Raw genomic sequence first — 19,907 nt, 5'->3', positions numbered from 1 at the left:
GATCACTACATGAGTACCTAGTGAGCAAGCTAGGAGTGGTCAACCTATTTGCACCACCTAGCTTGAGGGGGAGTATTGAAGAGAAGAATGACACATGACAGTCACGTGAGTTAGTGTAGTTAGTCGGATAGTTAGTTATAACTAATTATGTGATTGATGGTTAGATAGTTAGTGGAGAAAGATTAGTGTAGCTGTCATACATAGTGTATATAAGACACATGTCATTTTGTATTCAGTTTTGATATAGAAAAATATACAATCATTCTCAGCTCACATGCTCTCTAATGAGTTCTCCATTCTAGAACCTTTCCGTTCATCTTCTTCTTACTTCCAGTTGATCTGCTCTTCGATCTTCATCAAAAGCACATCTAGAAATTGTCGGTGGTCTGTCAAAGTTTTGCCAGAGGTCTGTCAAAACTTTACATCTGAGATTTGAGGATTGAGGTCCGTCAAAGCTTTGCCAAAATTGCATTACATTTGACAAAATTAAACTGAAATACCAAAAACAGAAAAAAGAATTAAGACAGGGGAAAAGAGATCAGAGAAAGTTCCTCATTTCAATAATCCCAACACGCCACCGTGCGTGAGCAGAGCAGAGAGAGAGAGTTAGTAGTATCAGTAACATTGTGGCCTAGCCAAGAATCTTTGGAGTACTACCAACAAATTTTGCTGAAAGTTGCATACAATTAGGCTCGAATTTCAAATCTAAAACAACATTCCAAATTTTTCAGATCCGAAAGGAACGACATTCCAAATTTTCCGCCACATTCGCCGGACTAGAATATGTCAGGAGGAAAAGGAGAAGAGAGTGAACGGAGAAAGTAATTATATGTATTTCAATTGAGATAAAATGATAAAAAATTAAAAGAAACATTTGCCGGAAAGTATTTCTGGCAAAAACTATTTATTTTCCAGAAAGAAAGATGAGGAGTTTGTTTTTTGGGCCGTTTCACGCGCCTGAAAATGTGAAGAATACTTGACTTGCCATTCCACCTTTTTCTGTCGAAATGACGCATATGAGATATGATTGAAGTGTTCAAATGGAACGGACTTAAGATAGAGTGTGTAAGTAAAAAATGAGGACAACTTTAAGAGGTTGCCGATGTATTTGGCAAAAAAAAAAAAAACCCTCTTAGATGTGTTGAAGTGTTCCTTAAAAAAATATTTTTTATTTGTAAAACTCCCGCTCAACACATTTGTTTAAGTGTATAGTTATTTTCACCGTTTTACAAATAAATTTCAATAATTAATACTACAAAATTCATAACTTGTTTGAAATAAAACACATTCAATCGTTCTACCGCGTTAATAACAATTATTCCAGCAATAATGTATATCATAAAATAACTTCCTTTCACGCATAATTAAAAAAAAGAATTTCTAACATAATAGGTGTGAGTTTAATTTTCACCATCTCACGTTCTCCTTTCCCTTCTATACCGTCATGTAAAAGAAGCAAAATAAAAAATAAAAAACGACCAGTTTGCAGCCTTACACTGACCGACTGTAGATTACCGAGTTCGAGTAAAATTAAAAAAAAGATAAACGCCTCTTGAAATCCCGAAACTACCCCTACTATAAACCTCTTTCCTTTCGGCTCTTCCTTTTCCTCATCACACAAGAACTCCAAACTCAATAAGTCCTTCGATCCATCCTCCTTTCTCGTTTAAATTCCCTCTCACATTCGTCGAATTCTCAGTTACCGAAATTATCTCATATTCGCCGAAGATCGTACCGTCACCAGTTTTCCGGCAATGACTCTGCTCACTCCTCCTCCGATAGATGTACAATAATCTTCTTCTTCATCTATTTGTAATTTAAGCTCTGTCAATTCACTTTTCTTTTATAGTTTTACTCTTTTTTGGGTATTTTTTGCTAAAAATAGCTTTGCTTGGTGTAGTTTTTAATTTTTTTGATTTATAGGTCCTGAATATAGTCCGCTGTGATTGCGGTGTCAAATTAACCTAAAATTTATTAGCTGTGTTACTGTTCGAATTCACTTTTTTTTTCATAGTTTTATTTTGTTTTGCGTATTTGCTTAAAGTAGTTTTGCTTTGGTGTAGCTCTGAATATATAGGTGCTGAATAATGAATATAATCCGCTGTGGTTCCGGTGTGAAATTGACATAAAATTTCTTTAAAACGCGACAGTGACTGATTTTATTAGCTGTGTTGCTGTGTAATGCACGTTCCTATTGTTTTTGTTTGAAGTAGCTTTGCTTGGTGTAGTTTGAAAATGGTGATTTTTTTATTTGTTTATAGGTGCTGAATTTAGTCCTCTGTGATTGCGGTGTGATATTGACCTAAAATTTCTTTGAGACGCAATACTGAATAGTAACTCATAAGCTGCGTTGCTGCGTGAATTCTATGTTGCGCAGACTCTCCAAAATGATACCGCACCCGTGTCGGATCCTCCAAAAATATACTATTTTTTGGAGGATCCGACAGGCACCCAACAACATTGCCGTAGAGTCCGAGCAACATAGCGTGAATTTACTTTATTTTTTAAAGTTACTCTTTTTTGTATTGTTTTTGTCTGAAGTAGCTTTATTTCGTGGGTGTTGCAAAATTTTTGATTCCTTTCTTTGGTCGAGCTTAAGTTCTATGCGCTGCCAGTGAAAATAAATTAACACAATCAAGTCATTTAAAAGGCAAAGCAGGTAACTTTACTTAATAACATTGGTTGGTAATCTTGAACAAAAAAAGTAACCTGTTATAATTGGTTAAATGACACGCGTGGTGTAAAAAATTCATTGCGCTGTCAGTGCGTATAACTTAAATCCTTTTTGGATATATGGTTGCTGAATTTAATCTTCTGTGATTACGACTTGACAAAAATCTCCGAAGTTCGATACCGCTGTCTTGCTCTATGAATTCACTTTGATTTTTCAGCTCTACTCTGTTTTACCTGTTTTTGTTCAAAGCTCTTTGCTTGGTGGAATTTTATAAAAGAAAGTCATCTTTTTGATGAATGTATGCTGAATTCAATAATCTGATGTGATTGCGGTGTAAAACTTGGCCTGACTATCTCTTATTAAAATGCGAAAGATTGATCAAAGCTGTCCAGCTTTGTTAGATCGAATTAAATCAAAGCTGTCCAGCTTTGTCAGATCGAATTAATTGCTTCTTTGGTTTATCTTTGGCAGCCAGAAGAGCACGAAATGCTTGTTCCCAGTTCAGACTTTCCTACTGAGGGACCTCAGCCTATGGAAGGTATCTCACCTGCTTTTACGCGCGCACACGCACATGTGTTTAGAGAAACAATGTATTTATAGTCATTTTATTTGTCATTTGTGGTTTTCTTGCTTTACTAGTAGAATGCATGTGTATGTTCGCACATCTTTACGTTGATTAATTGTAGCATGTTCTAATTTGCCGGATAAGACTAATTACCGACCAATATTAGAATAAAATGGAGCCAAATTGAGCAGAATATGTATAATATTCATATCACCGACCAAGACAAGTTTGGGGTTGAGTTGTGGTTGATTGATCGATGTTGTATCTTTTTCTCAGTCTCTCAAAGATATTGCATGCTTTATTTTTGGCAGTTGCACCAGCGGACACAGCAAGTACGGTGGATGCACAGGCTGTGGATGATCCGGCGTCAGCCCGGTTCACATGGACTATCGATAATTTTTCAAGGTTGAACGTGAAGAAGTTGTACTCTGATGTTTTTAATGTAGGAGGATATAAATGGTAATTACTTTCAACATCCTGCTTTTTAGTGATTGCTTTACAAATTTAATGTGGATATGATGTTTTTTATGTACTATATGGTGCATTGTGTCTGGCAGGAGGATATTGATATTCCCAAAAGGGAACAATGTGGACAATTTATCAATGTATTTAGATGTGGCAGATTCTGCAACATTGCCTTATGGGTGGAGTAGACATGCGCAGTTTAGCTTAGCTATTCTCAACCGAATTCATAACAAGTTCACTGTGAGAAAAGGTCAGAGTTCTCATTTGTTGTATAAATATATGAACTTTTGTGCATGGGTTTAAAAGGAGGGAAAATCTATAGCGATTTAACAATTGTATAGTTTAAGCCATTTGAATATGGCTTTAGGGTTAGATTCCTCTGATTTTCCTCATTGTCAGCTGTGTAGAGTAATAATTGAACTTAGACTATCTGGATATCTTATGTCCACAGTGTTTTATGCATGCTTTAGATTTTTTCTGTCAGTAAGGACCCAAGTATTAAATGAACTTCCACCCATGTGTTATAGTTTGGGCACTTAATATTAAAACACACGACTTATTTTTTTTATATAACTGTTAATTTTTTACAAAATTCATTCAAAAATGATTTGGTTGAATGAAATGTCTTATTGCTCTATTCTTCTGTCAACATGCTAGTTCTCCTTGAGTTTCTTTTGTTTGTTTTTTCAAAGACCTAATAGATTCACCTTTATCATTATTTTCTTTACCTGTAGTGTTTTTGAAAGGCCTCTTTTAATACTGACAAATCTAATTTATTCTGGAAAGATTTGTTTATTAAATTGAATCTCGTCACTGTGTGGATGTTGATCAAGACCTACTGTACCAGTCATCTGTAGAGTTAATAAAGACAATATATTTTAATGTTCTTATACATAATTTTTAGGTATTTTTATTAAATGGCAAAAGCTTTTTGCTTGTAACTATCAGCTCTTTGGACATAGTGTAGCGTTTTCCATGTTAGCCAGAAGTCATTTTGTTTTGGTATAATTTTTAGGCAAGCTACGATCTCCAGTCTTTCAGTGGAATAGCAAGCTTCTTTTAGACCGTTACTTCATATTATTATAGGGTTCTCTGTAAAAGGAAATTCTTGCATTTCAATTGTTTATATGAGCTTATTCAGAAGCAAGGGATGAGGTTATCCGACCTATCTTCTTCTCTTCTTCCAGATGCCACTTTGTATGGACTAAAGGGTTTATGCCATGCAAAGCTAGTATGGGGGTAGGGGAAAGTGGGGGTATATCGTATGTAGCAACTCCTTTTGCTTTTCTACTAGGAGGTTTATCCATGCCTCAAACCTGTGGCCCAGGTCACCAGAGCCAAAGGAACAACCATACTGTTGAGTGTTGAACCAACGGTTGCGCCTCTCCCACATGTATAGAGTGCTTGTGCAAATTAGTTTTTTTCTCTAATTTTTTATGGTGGCTATGTCCGGACCAGCTTGCGGGCGGATGTAAAATTAGTTTAGTGGTGCAGATCATTTGATTGTTCATCCATTGGGAACAGTACATTGAATATCTGATCCTTCAAAGACCACCTCTGCGATCTTGATGACTGCAATTATTTTGTAGAAGGTCTATGTAATGCATCTTTGGAAGGGACTGCCTAAAGGATCTGACTGGAAATGATTTTGACCTACTTTTAAGTCTATGGTGTTTACTGTAATCGAATTTGAAGATTCTGCATTGCTTTGTGCATCTTTTAACTCAACCTTCAAAGCTCTCCTGAGAAAGGATTTTAAAGCAGCTTGTTGGAGAAAAGTAATTAGATGGTGTGTGAAGTCATTCTCTTGCTTTGGAGAGAGATTAAAATCCTGATCAGGGATTCCTTTAAAGGAAACTTGATAAATAGTCATCTTCTCTTGAGTATGTCCTGAATTCATTTTCAATCAGCTTGTGAGATAGTGTATAAAGTTACAATCTTGCATTTGAAAGAATAAAATCCTGATTGGGGGATTCCTTTAAAGAAAACTTTATTCGATTGTCATCTTTCTTGAGTATATCCTGAATTCTTTTTTCAATCAGATTGGTTGACCTTCTAATTTACGCTTCTTGAGTTTTTTATTTTATGATGCTACTTTCAGTGCTCTCTTCCTTTGAGGGGTCTGAATTTATGACATAGAGAACTGTGATTTGAGTGGTATGGTGGCTATTTTGTTTAATGTTATGATCCTTGTGCCAGATACTCAGCACCAGTTTAATGCAAGAGAGAGTGACTGGGGTTTCACGTCATTCATGCCTCTTAGTGAGCTATATGATCCTGGAAGAGGTTATCTTGTGGACGATGCTGTCATAGTTGAAGCTGATGTTGCCGTGCGTAAAGTCATTGATTACTGGTCCCATGACTCTAAGAAGGAGACTGGCTGTGTTGGCCTTAAGAATCAGGGAGCCACTTGTTATATGAATTCTCTCCTCCAAACACTATACCATATTCCCTATTTTAGAAAGGTTAGACTTGTAGCATGAATGATGTCTTTAATATTATCTTCCTACAGATGGTTAATTATACTTGTTTCTCAGGCTGTGTATCATATGCCAACAACTGAGAATGACAATCCTTCCGGCAGCATCCCTTTGGCCTTACAGAGCTTATTTTATAAGCTCCAGTATAGTGACACTAGTGTGTCAACAAAAGAGTTGACAAAGTCCTTTGGGTGGGATACCTATGATTCTTTCATGCAGCATGATGTACAAGAACTTAACAGGGTTCTTTGTGAAAAGCTCGAAGATAAGATGAAGGTAATGTGTCTAACGGAATTGAAGACTTAGAACTTGCAAACACCTTTATCTTGGATGATATACTTCTTTAAAGCAAGATTATTGTTTTGGGCTATTAATTTCTTTTAAAATTTGTTTCTCCGGCTCAGGGAACTGTTGTGGAGGGCACAATACAACAATTACTTGAGGGGCATCATATGAATTATATCGAATGCATCAATGTGGACTACAAATCAACAAGAAAAGAATCTTTTTATGGTAGTTTTAGAACCTAAAGAACTAGCTTAATTTTTCTGATGTTTTTTGAATGGAATTTGGAAGACCATATTATTATTTTATTTATAAAAATGTCTCTTTGGTCAGATCTTCAGCTTGATGTCAAAGGATGTCGTGATGTGTATGCTTCTTTTGACAAGTATGTTGAAGTAGAACGCCTTGAAGGTGACAACAAATATCATGCAGAACAACATGGTTTACAGGTTAAATGGCTTTAATGTCCTTAAATTTCTGATATCTGATTTCTTCATAGCTCTCTCATTGTAACCCCGGTTTTTACAGGATGCTCGGAAAGGTGTCCTTTTCATCGACTTCCCTCCTGTTCTTCAACTTCAGTTAAAACGCTTCGAATATGATTTTGCACGGGATGCTATGATCAAGGTAATTAATTGATCCCACTTGATTGTACACGTGTAGGAGATAATGTTTTTCTCTTAATTGGATAAGTAGTCAACTAGGAGAAATTTTTATATTTAATTCAGATGAGTCCTGGCATCCTATAAACGATACAGAAATTAGATTATGGCACAAAAGAATGCAATTTGGCGTAGTCTTATCTGCTTATACATTCATGGGAGTTTCCTGTTTATTAGTATAGTAAAATGGCACCACCTCAGACTTTCATGGACTAAGCAGGCTGGAACTTTTTCTCCATCTGTCTTTCATCTGGAGTTTTACTTTATTTTGATCTGTATTCATATTTCATGGTAACGAAGTTCGCTCATCTTGAGATCAGTTTTTGAGGAATTGGTTACAGTGATGTGTTTTTTTTTTTTTTGGCTAGCTTGCTGACTTCTAACTATATGTTTGCCATGTGATGTTTATTACTGAAATCACTTCTTTTATTGATAATATAGATAAATGACCGATATGAGTTCCCTTTGCAACTCGACCTTGATAGAGAGAATGGAAAATATTTATCTCCAGACGCAGATCGAAGTGTCCGCAATCTCTATACTCTGCACAGGTCTCAATTTATTCTGTTTTCCTGATAATCTTCTCAGTGCTAGTTATTGCTCATTTTTTCAAAAGCTTTTGGTCAACCTTTAAGTTGAATAACGTGGTGAATTTCAGCGAAGCTTTTGTCTTGGTGGTTTCACATTCTTCACGCTGTATTATTTTGTTCTGTGTTTAATTAACTTACCATGTTTGCCGCAAGTTTGTGTGGCTTGAGATCACCTACTATTGCATACAATTGGAGTCATCCATATATACAATTGATATCTCATTTTGTCTGTACCAGTTTTATCATTCTGTTTACATCTTGGTTATTTTCTTTCGCTTGTGCATAATTCTACAATGTGCTCTTTTCTGATAAACCTTACTGTGACAAACTTTGTGAACTTGAGCTTTATTCATCTGCATGCTCTTTATGATTTCTGAAACATCAATAGATTTTTTAAGCGGCATACTTGTAACAAGCTTGGTGGTGTAAAATTGGGCATGATGGAATGTTATACTCTCCTTTTGTCAAAGTAGGTTTGCATATTTCCTCTTTTATTTGCTTCCGTAGTTTGAAAACTCTAACAGCACTGTATTACGAAGCAATATGGCTCGTATTCTCTTGATAATTCAACAATTTCATTAGTAAAATCACAAAGTCTGTGTCAAAGTATATAGGAATTGTGAAAACGACTCAACCCAAATCTTCCACAGTCGTCCATCAATATGGCTCTTATTTGTGGTTTCAACCTTGAACTCCTCCCCACTAATCTAGGACTGGACATGGTTGATTGATAATTTGCAATATCAGCTAAAACTAGCCTTCCTGTGAACATGGAGTTTGGGTAATTGTAGGTCTTCTACCGTGAACTAAATTTGTTTCTCCCTCTCCACTGAGTTTCGAATGATTGTGTGTGAAGCATCACTGTTGCCTTTTGTGCATCTTCCTTCTCCAAATTAAATAAATCTCAGTGCCTGTTTTCTTTCCTTCTTTTTCCTGTTATAGTATTCTAGCACTGAAATCATGCATCCCTCACAATGTGAAATTGTGCTATTGTGAAGCATAGCTAAATGTAAGCTCAACTAGATTTTTGGATATATGTTGGTTATTTTACCTCTTTTGTTAATTTTTTTGGTTAGAATATGCTTGTCCCACATCAGTTTTTACTTAGGGGGTTGTCATTGTCTTGGGCTATCTACCCATTGCCTTAAGGTTTTGGATTGGATTGAATTTTATATTCTTTCACATGGTATTAGAGCAAACTTCGGTAAACCCGTTTGCACAACCGTATTCTCTCTCTACTTGTCCTATCATTATGGGCTTCTTTCTCATACCTCAACCTGCTGCCTCTGTAGGCTCTTCTCTCAGTTCAGTCTATCAAATCATTAGTTCTACGCAAAGCAATCTTCTTTGCTCGTTGAGTCTTCTTTATCTGCGTCAGCCCCACTCTCATCTTGAGCTTACTTTGTCTAGTTCAGGCCCACACTTCAACCTGTTAAGCTACTTCAGTCTTCTAAACTGAAGAAAAAAAATTAAAAAATTAAAATAAAGTGACCACTTATAAACTTTAGAATCGGGTTTCATCTGTGGGAGGTGTTAGAATATATTTGTCCCATATTGGTTTTCGAAGGGTGCCCAAAGGGTTCTATAATGGTTCGAGCTACTCCCACCAATTGCATCAAGGTTTGCTATTGGATACATACAACAACAACAACAACAAAAACAACAAAAACAACAAAAACAACAACAACAATGACGACTCGGTGAAATTCCACTAGTGGGGTCTGGGGAGGGTAGTGTGTACGCGGACCTTACCCCTACCCCGAGGGGGTAGAGAAGCTATTGAATGCATATTCTTTGATAATTTAACGCCCTCAGACAGTATGCTAGAATTCACCCTTCTTCTATTATCCCATGTTGGTATAACTTTCACTTGGTCGATTTATTTCCGGCACTTCCTAGTACTATTTTTTGTTATTTATAGTCAATCAGAAATGTCTTCTTGCACTTAGCGTATGCTACCTTGGTCCTTGATTCCATCTATGGTCATTTGATTCTCTCTGTGGACCCAGACACCCAATAAGAGGTGCTGAGAGTTCTTCATCTCATCCATGTAATGAACTGGTAGTTTAAAATATTAGTTCAGCCTTGTTTTGGATATGAGCACGGGATTTATTTCAATTTCTTATATATGACTGCATGCGGTTTATTTCAATTCTTTTGGTATAATTGCATGATAAATTCAAATGGAAAGATGATTGCTTTATTCCTGCATATCTAAAAAAAAAAGAGGAAATAAAAAGGAAAAACAGGATACGTTATTCCTGGGCAGCCTATGTTGTGATTGTCGATATCAGTAACATATGTTTCTCCCTATGCTACCTTCTTGTTTGACATCTCCTCTTGCACTATGACTGTGGCTTTTACTTGCTTTTGTATGATGTCTGATAAAATGAGGCCTTTGACCATGATATCTGATGATTCTCAATTCTCATGATGACCACCGGTATTTTTGTACTAATTCTTTTATTTTTTTCCCAGTGTTTTAGTTCACAGCGGCGGGGTGCATGGGGGACACTATTATGCTTATATCAGGCCAACACTCTCTGATCAATGGTATGCAGTTTGTTGCAGTCAGCAGACATGTTTCTCCAACATTTCTAGTTGAGCTTTTTTCAATGTTCTGCAGTCAGCTGACATGACATTTATTATTGGGGCTTTTCTTGAACATCTATCTTTTTCTTAGTGTTCTCTAGTTTAATTTAGCTTGGCCAGAGGGAGATTTGATCATTTCTAAGGCTTCGTAGTTGTGATACTCATTTTCTACGTACTTCATAGGATTCTTCGGAATTTGTTAAAACTTGCTAAGATTTGAATGTTCCTGTATCTGACAGCCAGTATTCCACCTGTTTGTGCTTGCTTTTGATTGCCAAGCGGTTATGCTGTTGATCTTCTTGATGGCTGCTTCACGTTGACTTAATGTCTCCTGTTTTTACTCTCCCTGATTATTGGTTTGATTCATTATGCATTTCGTATTGTTAGGTATAAATTTGATGATGAGCGTGTGACAAAAGAAGATACAAAGAGAGCTCTGGAAGAACAGTATGGTGGTGAGGAAGAGGTATTCGTCCTATACGCTTTTAAGTTATGCTTGGACCTTTTATATTAAAGAAGTGTATATCCTGCATTTTCTTTTAGGTTTGTGCGCATTTTAATTGCCATTTCTTGCTAACAGTTACCACACACAAACCCTGGGTTCAACAATTCACCATTCAAATTTACAAAATATTCGAACGCGTATATGCTTGTTTATATACGTGAAAGTGACAAGGAAAAGATTATATGCAATGTGGATGAGAAGGACATAGCTGAGCATCTCAGGGTGGGTTGCTCCCTAATAATGTCGATTAGTTTCTCATTTTATTGGTTCAGTCAGTGTAATCTTCTATCAACCTCAAATTTCAGATAAGACTAAAGAAAGAGCAAGAAGAAAAGGAACAAAAGAGAAAGGAGAAAGCAGAGGCTCACCTGTATACAATCATCAAGGTTTCTTTCAACTTTTAGTCTCTATCCTTTACTTCTTGCATCTTTATATTTAGGGAAATTTTAACTGAAGTTAAATCATTTCATTTTCAGGTAGCTCGTGATGAAGACCTTGGTGAACAAATCGGAAAGGAGATTTATTTTGATCTTGTGGATCATGATAAAGTGCGCAGTTTCCGTATTCAGAAACAGATGCCATTTACTCAATTCAAGGTATATTTATCATGCTTTTGCATTTCTTTTGCTCATAGATTTGAAAAGTTATAGCAATACTGCTGTTATTAAACATGAGGAGCAATTGTATGTACTTCATGGGGTGCATTCAGTTTGACCGTGCTAAATAAAGAAGCGTCATGTCAAATTTGTTGCTTCTACAAGTAGATATATGGAATGTAAACTTCTATACTTGTGCTTTATATTGAGTGAAAAGATATAACTTCAAGTTCTGACTTCTGAATGCTAATATAGGTAGAAAATGAGGAGAATACAATAATGAAAAATTCAGGAGAACACAGAGTTCTCATGGTTAGGATATGAGGGTTCACAAAATTATTTATGCTCTCAGCAGACAAGATAAACTTATTTCTTGTGACTGTCATTGGTTAATTACTGTAAGTCTTTAATTATGGCATTTATCTGATGGTATGTCTGTTTTCAGGAGGAAGTTGCAAAAGAATTAGGTATACCGGTGCAATTTCAACGTTACTGGCTATGGGCAAAACGCCAGAACCATACGTATCGGCCTAATCGTCCATTGACAGCTCAAGAGGAAGTTCAATCCGTAAGTTGTCTTCCAATCCTATCTCTCTGCAGTGTGCTCTGTGCCTGAATTATGAAGTTCTACTGGTGGCGCTCTCTGCAGCTCAAGAATCTTCCAATCATGTTTGGTTTTCCACATAAAATTTGTTCTTGGCTTATCCCATCGCATGACAAAAAGATATTATAATCTTTTTATAAGATAAGCAATTTTATTAAGACAATACCAAGAAGGTAGTGTGAAGGTACAAACAAGAGTTATGGACATTTCAATACAGAAATATCACATTCAGATCAGAGATTCTAAAACGTCTAAAATATCTGTTAAATCACCAACTATCCCCCCTTGCACCAGAAAAGCAGATTTTGTAAACATCTATATTTGATAAAAGCCAAATGTTGTTTTCCCTCCTCAAAGCATCTATTTCTCTCGAGCAAAGAGTAAGCTCTACGCCTCTTGTGGCATGGCCCATTGCAAACCAAGAATATTTAGGAATAATGTCCAGATCTGCCAAGAAAAAATCACAATGAATTATTTTACAGTTGGTTGATTCCAAAGTTTTCTCACAGAGAAAGCATCTACTGCACAATATAAATCCTCTCGTCTGAAGCGGTTCTTGTGTCAAAGGTGCATTTCTTGCAGCCACCTAACCAAAACAGGCAACTTTATTAGGTGCTTTAGTCTTCCATAGCATCCTCCACGGCAAATTCTCCTCCCAATCACATAGTTTTTTCTGCAATAAGTGGTAGCAGCTACTAACAGAAAATGTTCCATCCAATCACATAGTTTTTCTGCAATAAGTGGTAGCACACACACACACGCACTCACTCTCTCTCTCTCTCTCTCCAGACATGTTTTTTTAATTGGGTTAAGTGTTGGAACCCCTCAGACCCCCTTGAATGTGATTTTCTTGAAGCGTGTAAGAATTGTTGCTGGTATTACGATCATTTTCGTCTGGTAATCTTTCTTCTGTAGTGCATGCTTTGTACAATCTGTAACAATGGGAGTGCTTGATTAAGTCGGTGTTAATGATCATACTTGATGTGTTTTTAGGTTGGCCAACTGAGGGAGGTTTCAAATAAAGCGAATAATGCTGAGCTGAAACTGTTTCTTGAAGTTGAATTTGGCCTGGTAATGTATCGCCTGCCTATTTGTCTTCCCTTTCGATGATTCACATGTTGCATGTTTTTTCTGTGAGGTTTTATTCTCCATGTTTACTTTTGTGTTTTATTTTTCTTGCAGGATTTGCAACCTTTTCCTCCATCAGAGAAGACCAAGGAAGATATCCTTCTATTTTTCAAACTTTATGACCCTCTGAAAGAGGAGATTAGGTATTACATTTGCTTTACTATAGCTAGAATATTTTCACAAAAGTAGTGATTTTCATGTTTGAATTTGGAATCTTCTTCTCTATTTTGAGAAAACATGACAAGTGCTTTGTCCTTTTACTCAATCTAGAGGGGTCTAAAACAGACATTGTAGAGATTTGAATGTGATACTGTAGAGCACGAGTATACAATGAAAAAGGGGAAATTTTTTATGAAAAGGACATCATATTCATAGGGTTTATTCCAATTTTTAATGAATTCGAACCTTGGAAGTGCTGCTAAAGTCCAACTGCTTTGGGCTGCATATGTGAGAAGGCATGCTGTGGATGAGGTTCTTTCTGAGAATTGGTAATTGTACTGATAAAAAGCACCAAGAACGTGCAAGCAAAAGTATTTACAGATCAAAATTTTGTTCCTTCTCTTGTTAGAGAGATCTCATCAGATCTTACAGCTCCTCTTTTTCACTGGTAAAATTCTGTTTACACCAAAAATAAAACAAAAGTGCGGTTCATTTTGATCTTTTGAATAGAGCTTTCTTTTTCTTCGAAGCACCTCATACTCCTTTCCCTCCAAATGGACCACCAAATACAAGAAGGTAAATTGTACCACCATTTCCTATGCTTCTTGTTCCTGCCCTTGATGTTCTAGCACTTCAAAAGTTCAGTTGTGTTTCTGGGCATGCACCATTTAAGTCCCACCATGTTAAAGAACAGTGGCCCTTGGTTGGTGTTGTAGCAGTGTAAAAACAAGTGATCTATGCTCTCTGAACTTGATCCACAGAAAAAGCACCTGGAGCACTATCGGAATCCTCTTCTTTGTAAGTTATCCTGGGTCAAGAATGATTTATGGGTCACCAACCATGAGAAACACACCCTTGTAAGGAGCATTAGTTTTCCAGATCTGTTCCCAAGGCCAAAAATTATCCTGAAGTTCTCCTGAAATCAAGCTATCATAGCAAAGATTTCACTGAGCATTGACCTCTAATTTTCAGTTTTCCATATCATCCTTTCCTGGCACAGTGACAGACCTTGGAAATTCTCCAGAATCAATAGCAGTTCAGCAAGTCTACCCATTTCCCAGTCACTTAAGGTCCTGTAAAAGTTGAGGTTCTAACCATCACTGCCGCTGTAGGGCACTACTGCTTCTAGCATCGCGTAAAGTCTATGTATGCCAGGGCAACTCTTTGAAGGAGCATGTCCAATCCAGCATCATTCCAGAAAGAGGTCTTCCGCCAATACCCAACTTTGAAACTAATGCTGTCCATAAACTGTTGTCGCAGGTTCCTGATATTCTTCCAAACCCCAAAACCATAAAGGATGTTAACAGATTTAGTAATCCAGGGACCACCAACTCCATACTTCTCACTGAGGCTTTTGTTGGTCTTTCTCCCTTTAATTTCCTTTTTGTTGTCAGGTATGTCGGACGGCTTTTTGTAAAAGGAAGTGGCAAGCCTCATGAGATATTAACAAAGCTAAACGAGTTGGCTGGCTTTTTGCCTGATGAAGAAATTGAACTTTTTGAGGTTAGGTTTTCTTCTTCTCTTGCTAATAGTTTTTTAACTCTTAACATATGATATGCGATTTTTCATGTTTTTTTATTCACAGGAAATAAAATTTGAGCCCAATGTGATGTGTGAACGCATAGACGGGAAGTTGAGTTTTCGCGGCAGTCAGGTATGTGCAATCAAGCCAGTTGCCACTTTGAGGTTTTTATGCCTTTGATGTTGTAGTCATTTTCTTTCAATGTATGTGCAATCAAGCCAGTTTCTTTTTTGTTTCTTCTGCTGGATTTATTAGCAACAATTTTTTTATGCAATACTACGGTTTTGCAGCTAGAAGATGGGGATATTATTTGCTTTCAGAAATCCCTTCGAAATCAAGACAGAGAACAATATCGCTTTCCTGAGGTTCCTTTGTTTTTGGAGTATGTGCACAATCGCCAGGTATGTACTGTACACTGTTATTCTGATATTGTTTGCTGGAGTATGAGAGGTTGTTGCAGGCAGTAGATTTTGACAATGGCTCTATCTTAGGTTTTGTTTAGTTATCCCACATCGGAGGGATTTGAGGTCCTTGGTCTCCTTATATGGTCTTGGGCAATCCTCACCTCATAAGCTAGCTTTTGGGTTTGAGTTAGGTCCAAGGTCCATTTATTATGGTATCAGAGCCAAGCCCATCCCAATTATTGTTATCGATGTTGGGCCCCCATTTCTGTTGTCCACTCTCCAGTTTGCATGCCTGGGCGTGAGGGGGAGGGGGTGTTGAGTTATCCCACATCGGAGGGATTTGAGGTCCTTGGTCTCCTTATATTGTCTTGGGCAATCCTCACCTCATAAGCTAGCTTTTGGGGTTGAGTTCGGCCCAAGGTCCATTTATCATGCTGTACTTTATTTTGTTCACTTTGACCCAATTTAGGATCCCAGTTCGACTGGGGAGGAGTTCGAGAAAAATGTTTGTCTATTTAGTTGTATTTTTCAAAATATCTTGATTATTTTTCATAGTTACGAGCTCTATTGGATGGCTTACAGGTTGTTCGTTTTCGTTCATTGGAGAAACCCAAGGAGGACGAGTTCAGTCTTGAGTTGTATGTATCAGGTTTTGTATTAGAATTTCTAGGTTTGTATTTATTGTCCAACTCCTTTCATTAATTGATGACACATGCTTCTAGGTCAAAGAAGAACAGCTATGATGAAGTTGTTGAACACTTAGCACGCCATCTTGGCTTGGATGATGCATCAAAAGTAAGGCTTACATCACATAACTGCTACTCACAGCAACCAAAACCGCAGCCAATAAGGTATCGTGGAGTTGATCGTCTCACAGAAATGCTCAGTCACTATAATCAGGTATTCTGACTATTTTGGCTTTCCCTAGATATGTATCTTCTTACTCATACAGTTGTTTATTACTAGCTACTGTTGACATCATATTCCCTCTTTGAAGACTTCAGATATTCTGTATTATGAAGTCCTGGATATTCCTTTACCAGAGCTGCAGGGCTTAAAAGCTCTCAAAGTTACTTTCCATCATGCTGCCAAAGATGAAGTGAGTGCTGGAAGTTCTTTATGCGTTTATGACGCTTGTTTTCCTCATCTTCCTGTAATATAAGCTTGGACTGACAATTTTCAGGTCACTATCCATACTATCAGATTGCCAAAACAAAGTACCATAGGGGATGTCCTTAACGACCTGAAAACAAAGGTAGTTTCGAGTTTTCTTGTGCTATAGAACTAGATGCCTTTGGACTCTCTCCCCCCTCCACAAATAAGTAAAAATTCTATAAACATGTTGTGGGAACTAGGAGAAAGGGGGAAAACCGACCTTGTCTCTTCTGTAGTAGAAGATCGCTCATCTTATCTCTTGTTATGGAGCAGGTTGAGTTAACAAGACCGGATGCTGAACTAAGATTACTGGAAGTTTTTTACCACAAGATATATAAGGTACTCCTTTTACTGTGTTTTTGGATCTGCCGAGATGCTTTTCGCTTCTCAGTACTCAGATCAGCTTACTTGTTGTAAATTTATTAATCTTTTTTACTTCTTTCTCTGTGTTCTAGAGGACACTGTTATATGGTTCTGAAGGCAGTAAGGCCAACCAAAAAATATTAGATTAAAGAAAAGAAGAATATCATACATGTGTCTGCGTGTATATATACTTATTAAACATGATTTACTCTGTGTGTGTGTGTAATTAAACAGTGGAAATATGTTTTGTCGAAAGAGGTAAAGAAATTCATGAAAGGACATGATGTAACAGTTTTTTCCAGTTTGCCCCTTGGTAGCATTTGTAACCTTGCATCCGTCTTTTTACTGCAGATTTTTCCCCTTAATGAAAGGATTGAGAACATAAATGATCAATACTGGACGCTACGTGCAGAGGAGGTAGGTTTAAATATCTAATTTTTGCTTCCTTAGTTTATTCACAAGAGCAGGTAGGATTTACTTTCGGGCAATGGATCTATATGAATGCCACTTGTTCCCTGCTTGATTTATTTTCTTTTTTCATTTTGAGCTTTAATCTTCGTGATTGTTTCAGTTGTTCCCTCCATGACCATCTAGCATAATGTACTGAAACATGACATATTTAATCAGATATTTTTGGTCATGTGAATATTTTCTATCTCTTTACCTCTCTTTGTTTACATCCGTTGATATGTCATAAGTATGCTCTATTTTCTAGAAGCGATGTTATCAATTCTTTTTAACTTGCTTGTTTAGGCTCCACTTAGAGTATAAACTTAGAATAGCTGTAGCATAGATTTTATAGATGTTTGCAAACTAATGAATGAATTCTTTTTAACTTGCTTGTGTAGGTTCCACTTAGAGTATAAACTTATATTAGCTGTAGCATAGATTTTATAGATGTTTGCAAACCACTAACGTACTTTCTGCATTACAGATTCCTGAAGAGGAGAAAAACCTGGGTCCTCATAGTCGATTAATTCATGTTTATCATTTTATGAAGGACACATCTCAAAATCAAGCAGTAAGTACATGTATAAAAATATTGTTGCAGTAATTGTTTATCTAAAGGGAGGTTCTTTCTTGAATTCTTTGTTATTTGTTCCTCTCTTTTTTATTTTTTCCTTTTTTTGATTCCTATCTATTGTGTTTACAGCAAATACATAACTTTGGTGATCCCTTTTTCCTGGTTATTCATGAGGGTGACACGTTGACTGAAGTTAAAGCTCGTATTCAGAAAAAATTGCAGGTTCCAGATGAGGAGTTTTCAAAGGTATTCAATCTTCATGCCTTTGCATTTCTCTTATTATTCAGGGAATTATCATCTCGGAAATTTCTGAGTTATTTTTTGGTAAAGGTTTATAATTTTTTTGTTCTTCAAATTCTATGACCTATGCTACTTTTGCTCTGCAGTGGAAATTTGCATTTTTATCCATGGGCCGTCCAGAGTACCTCGAGGACTCGGATGTCGTGTCCAATCGTTTTCAGGTATATGGCACTTCCTTTCCATCATCTTTGTTGATGCGTAGTACTCATCATGTGTTTTTGATTATCTTAATTTTCCAATCGGTTCTCAGAAAAGAGATGTGTATGGTGCTTGGGAACAGTACCTTGGATTAGAGCACATTGACAATGCTCCAAAAAGATCACATGCTGCCAACCAGGTATGCACTTGTGCTCTATGTGTAAGTGGTCAAATTTTTGAAGCATATCTATTAGAAACCTTCTGAAGATTCTTAGTTCTTTAGCACTATAGTGGAGCAAGAATTTAACATTGTTGGAAAAAAAAAATTGGGATTGGCCCCGGGGCACTAACTATACTGCAGAAGCTAATTATCCAAGTTCCCTAAACTTTTTAAGGGGGAAGAAACAAAGTTTTGAGAGTCTCTTTTGTTTCATGGGTTGAGGTTGAACAAGGGTTATCACCATCGGTTATCTTGAGAGAACATCTTTTGGAGTTTTTGGCCATGGCTATCTTCTGGAGAATACTTGTATGCTCGAATGTTTACTAGTATAGTAAGATCACTTCATGATCTTGATTGCTTATTTTTTGTTTTCCGTATAATAATTACCTGTATCTCAATGGATCTGGTAATCAATTTAGTCCATGGTTTAAGATCAAACAATTTCTCAGTTCAGAATTGTTTTCTTGGTAAGCTTAGAGAACATAAGTTTAAATATAAATACTGGTCTTTTTTTGCCATGCATACTATCCACTCAAGAGCGAAGTTCCCTCGAATTACAGAGGCGTATTGTTTATTATGTGTACTATTTCCTGTTTCTTTGTGACATATATAAGTGATTAATATTCGTGCTGCAGAACCGACACACTTTTGAGAAGCCTGTTCGGATCTACAACTAGATAATCTTCCAATTTACTTCTACATTAGCCGGATGACCATCTTCGAAGGGAAGCGTACTATTCTGCAAAGAAGGTCTTCTAGGTTCAGCAAAAGATAGCAGCACGGCAGTTAACATCGGGATGTCACCTTCCTCCGAGGAAGTTAAGGTATATGCTGAGATTTCATTGAGCAAGCACCCGTTTTTGGCTAAAGGAGTTTGCTTGCAAAATTGGTCACTTAAGTTGTAATGTAGGGAATGCATACGATTTTGGGTTGGTTTGTATAGAATATAGCTGTTGCTTTCGACTTTTCCTATTTTAGAGGAGAACACATATACCTTACATTTCTCTTTCTAAGATATTTGACCTTCTCAGTTATTTCCCCCCCCCCTGAATGTTTGGTTCTAGGATTGGCAGAGATAGGAAATCTGTAAAAATGTTAGATTTACTTAGTTTTTCTGGGTTTTCCAGATTTCATGCGACAAAGAGCTTGATCATGATGCTGCTAGTTTTTACTCTGGCCTTAGGATTACCTGAACACAGTTATTTCAATACATAGATTTCAAGTATAGTATTATGTTGAAGCCAAATTATAATGGACTTTCGAATGAACCGTTGCTTATAGTTTCTAATTTATGGCCATTTCAATATATTTTTACTGCTCTACTGGATGGTTTATGTATTCAGTTATGATAATAGAAGCGATTCTTTCCATATGGCTGCACTTGCAGTGTTATTGTGCTGGGGCTTCCATACAGCAAGTGGGGGCCTGGTGCAGGATATTCATGAAATGGTTGTGGAAGGATTCTCTGTTGACAAA

General features: G+C 36.8%; 1 protein-coding gene across 1 annotated transcript; it reads left to right on the top strand.

Annotated features, from left to right (window-relative positions):
* The first annotated feature begins 1,610 nt into the window (after positions 1 to 1,610).
* On the top strand, positions 1,611 to 19,656 carry LOC104229969 (ubiquitin C-terminal hydrolase 12-like). The gene is made up of 32 exons (XM_009782702.2): positions 1,611 to 1,784; positions 3,146 to 3,212; positions 3,551 to 3,698; positions 3,797 to 3,954; positions 5,904 to 6,169; positions 6,242 to 6,460; positions 6,589 to 6,697; positions 6,803 to 6,918; positions 6,998 to 7,096; positions 7,573 to 7,682; positions 10,200 to 10,274; positions 10,701 to 10,779; positions 10,894 to 11,040; positions 11,124 to 11,204; positions 11,295 to 11,414; positions 11,860 to 11,982; positions 13,012 to 13,089; positions 13,201 to 13,289; positions 14,700 to 14,808; positions 14,891 to 14,959; positions 15,118 to 15,228; positions 15,814 to 15,869; positions 15,954 to 16,131; positions 16,229 to 16,330; positions 16,415 to 16,486; positions 16,660 to 16,725; positions 17,101 to 17,166; positions 17,684 to 17,770; positions 17,903 to 18,019; positions 18,160 to 18,234; positions 18,324 to 18,410; positions 19,067 to 19,656. Exons 1-32 carry the CDS (start codon positions 1,755 to 1,757, stop codon positions 19,106 to 19,108), a joined length of 3,351 nt encoding a protein of 1,116 aa, XP_009781004.1. The 5' UTR covers positions 1,611 to 1,754; the 3' UTR covers positions 19,109 to 19,656.
* Positions 19,657 to 19,907: the final 251 nt, after the last annotated feature.

This window comes from Nicotiana sylvestris, chromosome 5, assembly GCF_000393655.2.
Source record: "Nicotiana sylvestris chromosome 5, ASM39365v2, whole genome shotgun sequence".
Lineage (NCBI taxonomy): Eukaryota > Viridiplantae > Streptophyta > Magnoliopsida > Solanales > Solanaceae > Nicotiana > Nicotiana sylvestris.
The sequence above is the reverse complement of the archived record's forward strand: the minus strand, read 5'-3'. Positions and strand labels throughout refer to the sequence as shown.